The sequence below is a fragment of the Dioscorea cayenensis genome, chromosome 12 (assembly GCF_009730915.1).
Source record: "Dioscorea cayenensis subsp. rotundata cultivar TDr96_F1 chromosome 12, TDr96_F1_v2_PseudoChromosome.rev07_lg8_w22 25.fasta, whole genome shotgun sequence".
Lineage (NCBI taxonomy): Eukaryota > Viridiplantae > Streptophyta > Magnoliopsida > Dioscoreales > Dioscoreaceae > Dioscorea > Dioscorea cayenensis.
In genome coordinates, this window is record NC_052482.1 from 15,742,727 (window position 1) to 15,750,750 (window position 8,024).

General features: G+C 37.4%; 1 protein-coding gene across 1 annotated transcript; it reads right to left on the bottom strand.

Moving 5' to 3' along the window:
• Window positions 1-4,042: 4,042 nt before the first annotated feature.
• Window positions 4,043-6,010, bottom strand: LOC120273203. Its single transcript, XM_039279837.1, has 4 exons — window positions 5,719-6,010; window positions 5,491-5,620; window positions 4,985-5,364; window positions 4,043-4,188 (listed from the first exon to the last, which is right to left on the bottom strand). The coding sequence occupies exons 1-4, from the start codon at window positions 6,008-6,010 to the stop codon at window positions 4,043-4,045; spliced, it is 948 nt and encodes a 315-aa protein (XP_039135771.1).
• Between the last annotated feature and the right edge of the window lie 2,014 nt (window positions 6,011-8,024).

Sequence of the window (8,024 nt, forward strand, 5' to 3'; positions counted from 1 at the left end):
GTATTATGAATGGATGATTAACATTTAGAACCAAAGAAGATGTGAATGGATCATTAACATTTAGGATTCATGCATTTTTATTATGAATAGGATTACTATCAGTGGTTATTGTTTACATTTTTGTTGTTCTGTTCAATTACAGATGACAATTGCTTGCACTGTGAGTTGTTGTTGATATTATGGGCAATTTATATTGTTTGGGAAAGATATAGTGGGTTATGACTTTGTTATTCAATAAGTATGTCGCCTGACCAGTTTGTTTTGTTTGTGTGATTAGGGAGATTATGGGTGACAATTCAGGAAATCTTATGAACGGACGTTGTTATTTAGCACCAGTTGTTGATACCATCAACTAGTTGAAGAAGATGATGACACGAAGGCATTGGGATATACTTCGAAGGACACCATTCAGCCACCTCATGGACATTGAGCCCATAGTCCAAGAGCGCAATGTTTTGGATGCGTGTAATGCGGATGTTTGATGAAAGGAGCAACACATTCCATTTTGGGGGATAGTTTTTACGCAATTCAAGGCCGAAGATGTTTCATTAATATTAGGATTACAATGTGATGGCATCGTCATTGACTTCAAAAAGGAAAAAAAGGAGCGTTCTATATTTGAAGAGGAATACTTGATAAAGGAGTAGACCCGAAAGCAGAGGGCTACTGGTGAGGTCATTAATGAACATGGTGGTAAAAAGAGAAAGCAAGAAAGAAGAAAGCTTTGTGAAGCTTTTATTAGTGTACATTCTAGGATTTGTCCTTTTTCCCCACAACTTCATGTTCGTCACCGGCATGGTTACCCTACTATGTGGACAATCTATCAACAATAGGACAGTACGCATGGGCATAAGCTACACATAAATGGATGATGGATGATATACCTCTCGCAGCTGCTCGTGTGAAAGAGAGATGTGCCGGGAAGCAATCAAGGATAGGATACGTGAGGGGTTGTACTATGGCATTAATCATTTGGTTTTATGAAGTCACGGGGTAGCGGGAAGAAGATTCACTTTGGAAGGACACCACACATTCTACGTTATGGTGTTGGTAGTTACAAGAAACAAAAGTGCTTTGATTAGTGCCTTGATTGATTCACTAGAGGGCAAGAAGGTATGCATAGTTTAGCATGTACTCATGAATATTCTAATTTCGGTTTTAATATTACAATATAGTACTCATAAGTATCGGTATGAAATTAATATTTACAATTGTAATGTTGTTTCACATCAATCTGTTCACAATTTGGCAAACTTGTTTACTTATTTATATAAATGTTCAGTATGTTATATAAGATGTTTATTTTTATGCAAAAGATTTTTTTATGTATTAATTTCTAATGTACATGTTTTTCGTTGATGTTTGTTATCTTACGCTAGTTTGTTCCACTCATGGCCGACGGAGAATCGAAATTGAACTTCTCGGATATGGAAAGGTTCAACGAATAACTCATTGATGGTTTTCGAGACATCCGATGCTATGAAAGCACCTAAGTATGTGAGGACAAGGCGAAGGAAATTAGATGCGAAAATGAAGGGGAGCCCTCTCAGACGAAAGGTCATCATAGTAGGCAGTCAGATAGCACACAGTTGGAGTCTGGCCAGCAATCGCTATCCTCAAGTCCAGTGAGGAAGGCCACAAAAGACGAGAACTATGAAACTTTGATGGAAGAGTTGATAGCACTTCGTGCAAAGGTAAATGTTCTTAAAAGGAAGGAAGATGTCATCAACAGAAATGAGGAGCAACCACCCCATGATGATCCGTCTGAATCCCCGGCCATAAAGTTCAAGAAAGTGGCGTCCAAGCCACGAGTACCAAAACCCCCATTGGCAGACGTATCTGAAGCGTCCCAGTATGAGAAGCAAGTCACATGAGCTACAAGGGCAATGAAATCCTCTTGCCCAACACTTGCTCCCTCAACAAAAAATGTCAGCACTCGAAAAGGAAAGAAAAGGACAGCGGCAACTCCATCACAAATGAGTGTGCTTAATGAGCAAACAACTGATGACATTGATAATGCCATAGAGTCCTTAACCCAACTGAAAAACGATGAAAAATTATTTGTAAAAGAAGGGGAGAAGGAACCATCCCCAGTAGAGGAAATACAAGATATCCCCACCAGTTTAGAAGACACTGGTTTACATATATGCCATGAGAACGTAAAAGAACCTCCAAAAAATTTCATTCCAGAAAAAAAAATGACCCGCAGGTTTTGGTTGTCTGAAAAAATTACAACAAATGGCATTGAGTGTGTTTCTCAACAGGAGAATAGACGAGTAAGTACCTCAACAAAATTTCGCACTGTAATGGTTCAATTTGACACTATGCTTATTGAATTCAAAATCAAACCTTCAATATCATGGTGTATTGATCGTTTTTCAAATTTTCTTTGCAAGTTTCAATTTGTGCATGCTAGTATTACAAATAGCAATTTAGATGTCATTGTAATTGTTTATTTTTATTGTTAAGTGTTTATATTTATTATATGTTGTTCATATGTTTCCTTGATATGATACTAGGACTACTGTATGGAGTAATGTATGGGGCCACACGACGCGATGTCATCTTCATGCTTTAATCGATGGTAAACTTATGGTGCCGGATTCTGTCATCGATGTGTTCGTCCTTATGTTACTCGATTCTTTGAAGAAATCCCCCACGAGTTCGATAGACGTGCCACAATTTGTAGACCCATGGCGCTTGCTCTGTCACAACAGGAGCATTTATTTGATGGTCTTGATAAAATGATGTCCCTAGCTTTAGAAGATTATGGCAGAGTGAAACTTGTTCTCATGCCGGTTGCTTTGAACAAACATTACATCTTATTGTACTCGACAAAGATGAGAAGGCATATTTTCATTATTCATCTGTCCGTAGTCCAGTTTATGATCATGCAGCAAATGCCATGGTAATATTGATAGCCATTTCGAGTTTCTGGTACTTTTCTGTAACTCTGTTTTCGTGTTTTGCAGCGTTCCTTGTTTGAAGATCGTTTGCAGATAAAATTCAATATCAATGAGGCGGCATCGTATACCCTTACCCATGTTCGTGACTGCCCACAACAGAGGGATGACAGTGTCGATTGTCCAGTGTACCTGATGCGCTTCATGGAACAGCTTCTGCATGGCGAGGAACTCAGTGTACCCCATTCAAATGTTGCCCATCTGCGACTAGAGTACGCTGTACGCATCTTGTCAGATGGCATTACACGAAACACATCCCAGTTAGCATTGTCTACGGAAGCGTCAGAGGCAAGTACAGAGGATAGGGAAAAAATGGATGATGCGCCACCACAAAGCCACCAAGAAAATGATCAGCAACCAATAACCACGCCACCCATCCCAGAGATTAATGCAGACGCACAACCGTCTAGTGATTGTGCTGAAAAGTCAAATGCCTAACATGAAATGAATGTCCTCACTTACTGTACTGTCTTACTTCCCTAAGAACAGTCATTACTGTGTTTGAATATTTACTTTAGTAAGGACAGTCATTACTGTACTGTCTTACTAACTTATGCTATACAAATTAACAGCAAAAGTCATTTTTGTCTATTACTGATCATATATGTTAGCTCCAAATGACTTACTCGCTTTATACATCACTTTCAATGCTTGCTGACCAATAAAGCTTACTCGTATCCAACTATTGTGTTTGTTGTTTATAAATTGAATATGTCGCTCATTAATATATGACTACGTTTATATGTGTGGTTTGTTGTTTACTTACACAGATATCAGTTCATTTTTATTAACTGCTAACCGAATACACTATTTACACTTCAAAATTCGCCATCCACGGCCAGTATTACAAATTAACATATATGGTTGGATGGACGATTTTCAAAACATGTTACCCTATTTCATTGTTTAACAAAAACATGCACACCACCTAGTGTTTAGTCTGCGATTACTTCATTACATGTTGCCCTATTATGTCCGATCGAGTGGCAACGGCTACAATGTATTTCACGCACATACCATGCATGTGACTCAATCCGCTTGCGCCTCGGACGACCATGCCTTTTCTTTGAGATAGGTGGTCAAATACGGAGTTGGCGAGAGTCATCCAATGGTTTGTCATGATCTGGTACAGGGAATATCGATTCTTTGTATGTCAACTTGTAGGATTTGACAGTGTAGTATGGTTCAATGAAGCGATGGACATTTGTATCAGTTTGCATAATCGCTGCGCAAGCATGCTTACATGGTATTCAGTAAACTGCCGGTAGCGACAAGAGCATGTTCGAGCACACAAATTAACGAATTACTACGGTGGTCAACAATCTCGAGCTGTTCTCCATCCCGAACAACCTATCGATGAGCACCTACTTTCTTCGACTATCACTTCAATCTTCTTGTGTATCACTGGGCAAAGATAAGATTCCCATTTCAAGCAACAATTACGTCGGTTGTACATCATGTTCATCATCTTAAACCTAACACATGAACATAGGTTGTATCAATTGCACCGTGGAGCATACCATTACGATAGTAAATGTAAAAATATAACGAGATTTAGGGGTAATAATGCAAGTACTAAGCTGTAGAACACATTGCATAATTTGTAAACACCAACTACTAATACTAAAGCGATAGCAGTGATAAGCGAAAGGGAAATATAAAATACAGAACTCAAACCTCCAATAGTAAATAGATTAAGCGAAATCAGAATAGTAAAGAACAATATTAAAAGCAAATGGTTGAAAAAAAACATGAATACGGGAAAGCATGTAACAACTTTGCATTCTATTATGGGTACCACCTTATTGCATCTACCATCTTGCACATAGGAAGGTGTCGTGCTTCTCTTATCCATGCATTAAAAGATTCTGCGACGTTGGAGTACATTTCACCCTACCGCTGGCCTCTAAACAAGTAATTACACCAATGTGACATGTCCGATTTCTGGAACATCCAATGGTGTGCTTGTCTTGATGTGGCCAATAGGGAGTGTACAGCTTCATCATATTCGAAAGACGTACATGCATATGCAATCTTCATAATCAAACTCCAGCACTCATCTTTTAATGACTTTCCTAGCTGCCCATTTGATTTAAGAAAATTTGCATGTAGATGTCGCAAGCAATAAGCATGCGGGGATGAAGGAAAAACCTTCGCAATAGCATTTACAAGTCCTTTCGACTGATCCGAGATGAATGTGATTATGTTGGTGTAGTCGTCATTACCGTATATTGCATCACCCAAAGTTGATATAAACCATGTCCAGTTAGCATCAGTTTCATTATCCACGATAGCAAACGCCAAATGAAAAAATCCTTCATTTCCATCTTTGGCTGTTGCACCAAGAAGGATACCGCCATATTTGCCCAACAAGTGAGTTCCATCTAGAAAAAGCATAGGCCTACAACCCCGCTTGAAACCATCAAGAGAAGCACGAAAACAGAAAAACCCACACTTGAATCATTCTCCATCAGTGTCAATAATAACGACGCTACCTGGGTTAGTTTCAGAAACTTTGGCTGCATACCATACCAACAGATCATAGCTTGCTATATCACTGCCATGAAGAATTCCCTTTGCTAACTCTTTACCCATCCAGGCTTGTTTATACGGCAGACGAACACCGTGGTCACGTAATATATCTCGTTGTATATCCACTGCTCGGTATACAGGCCGATCACGTAATTTCATTAGTACCTTCCTACTAACCCATTTCTTTGATGCTCTCGGGTGAAATGGTGTGTTGATACCCCACCGCATGTGTGTTCATGTTGTGCTGTTTTAATCCTGAATGTAGGAAGGTTTCTGTCTCTTGAGGCATGAACACGCCATTGACAATCTTCATCAGCACATGTCACAGTCACTCTATCTTTATCGTTCTTTATGAACCGAAAGTTGAAATTGCGTTTGACGGCTAAGTCACACAATGCATCCTTAAAGTCTTTCGCATTTTCAAAACGATGACCAATCATAGTAAACTCAGCTTCTGAATCTCTTGTCGGATTACTTATTGTTAAAGGTCCTCCATGTAAAACTGGCGGTAGCATTGACAATGTTTCTCTAGTATGATGGAAAAAGTAAGTTGTTAGTTCAATAAATAAACAGAAACACTGTAAAATTGAATTCTTACTACCAAAATCTTAACAGAAAGCAAAAATCTAAACTAGAAAACCGAAAACTAACTACAATCTAAAGTGAATAAATACGAAAATGTTTTAATGCGCAAAAAAACCAGCACAACAATCACTGTATCACATGTGTACACCATTAAAATCGAATAGAAGGACAACATCTATCGCGTAAGCAGAGATTTACAAAAAATAAAAGAATAAAAGATATATGATATTTACGATGGTCTCGATGACCCAGAGTTGTCTTCTGTGTTACTATCCACAGTCTCTACCAACATATCAACCACGTTTATTTTGAATAACCGGTGAATGTTGCACATTGTTTGGAAGTTATCTTCGGAACTAATGGAAGCCACTGTCTTCTGCTCATCTGGAATTATATACTTAACTTTGACCGATGAAGCTTGAAGTTGCCAATACGTACATATTTCTTCCAATAATAATTCCCACCCACTCAAGATGGTTAAATCTAACACACAACCCTCTCCCTTATATTTACAACAGTGTAAACACATGTCCATTAAGCCACTGCAGCAACAAAACAAAAAAACCTTTATTCATAAACTGCCACCTTCTGAACATGGTGGTTGATAAAAATAAAATAATAATATGAACAAAATCTCTAGGTAGACGATATCGTTAACATACGGTATGCTCAAGATGAGATCCTTGCAGCTGGTGTAACGTTGCACTGGATAGCTCCTCCGGACTGGGGAGACAGAGACGACGAACGAAGATAGAATTGGTTCTTTACATGAAGAGGCTCAAGAATGGAAACAATATGGACCAGAACACCAGCTTTTTCATCAAGATACAAGTAGAAGAAGAATGCAACTTCCAAAGCAAGTTTGCAGTACAATAGCCATGATGTGATTTGACTTGGCGCCATAATTCCCTCCAAACTTTTTGAAGGGTAGTTTTGGGATTAAACAAAATATCACAGCTTGGGGTGACGGAAGAGATGAACGAGTACAAAAACTATAAAGGAAGGACGGACGGGGACTTTAATTTTGTCAGAAGGACCTTGGAGGAAGTTTAAAAAGTTTCAGGGACTTAAAAATAATTTTCCCAAATAAAAATTGAATATTTTATTATTCAATTCCTAAATGAGCATGCAACATCATTTGCAGCTTCCATTGATTAAAAAGTTTAAAGCTTTGTATCCAAGAACATATTTGATTATTGTTTAGCAAGGCATGTCACGTGGGGCATGCCCTCATTGGATTCGTCCCGTGAGATGTGCTTCCTTCTATTAAAGATTGATATGAACTGCAAATCAATCATATATTTGCATTAAAAATTTAAAAAATTTAATTAAAAGATAAGTTTTCTCACTCTTCTTGACTAAGCAAAGAGCCATTGGTCAACACCAAGCAACAAAGTTGGTGTTTTTCTTTTTGACTTTTTATCCTTAACCATTTATTACCATTTATTCATTTTTGTCTTACTTTCTCTGTTATTTACAAGACTCCAAATTGCATTAATTTGATTGGCATATATAATATTATTTTATTCTATTTTTAAAATTTTAATTATGATATTTTCATGTTGATTCATGTTCTACTTATGTACCACACATGTGTTTGTTCCCCATAAAATAATTGGAGGCAGAGAAAATGACTTTTATTCCATTTTGATTCCTCGAAACTGTATTTATTCCGGATAAAATAATTGGAGATACAGAGAAACTGATTTTATTTCATTTATTTTGATTCTTAGTTTTAAGGAAGTTAGAGAAATGACACTGCTACTATATCTTCTCTATTTCCTTCTTTTTTTAATAATTTAATTTTAGTTTTTAATCTTTAAATAGGGAAATGATTAATATTTCCTTTATAAGAAACCATAACATGAGAATTGATTTCAACTTTTTTTTTAATACTACTAGACATTTTCCCCTGTTTCACATTAGAGTTTTTAAAATTTTAAT

Coding starts and splice junctions, on each gene's coding strand:
- LOC120273203 (XM_039279837.1), bottom strand. CDS start 6,010: ATGCTACCGCCAGTTTTACATGGAGGACCTTTAACAATAAGTAATCCG. Junction 5,621..5,718: donor ACAACATGAACACACATGCG/GTGGGGTATCAA, acceptor TATACCGAGCAG/TGGATATACAACGAGATATA. Junction 4,189..4,984: donor TATGAAGATTGCATATGCAT/GTACGTCTTTCG, acceptor ATGCTTGCGCAG/CGATTATGCAAACTGATACA.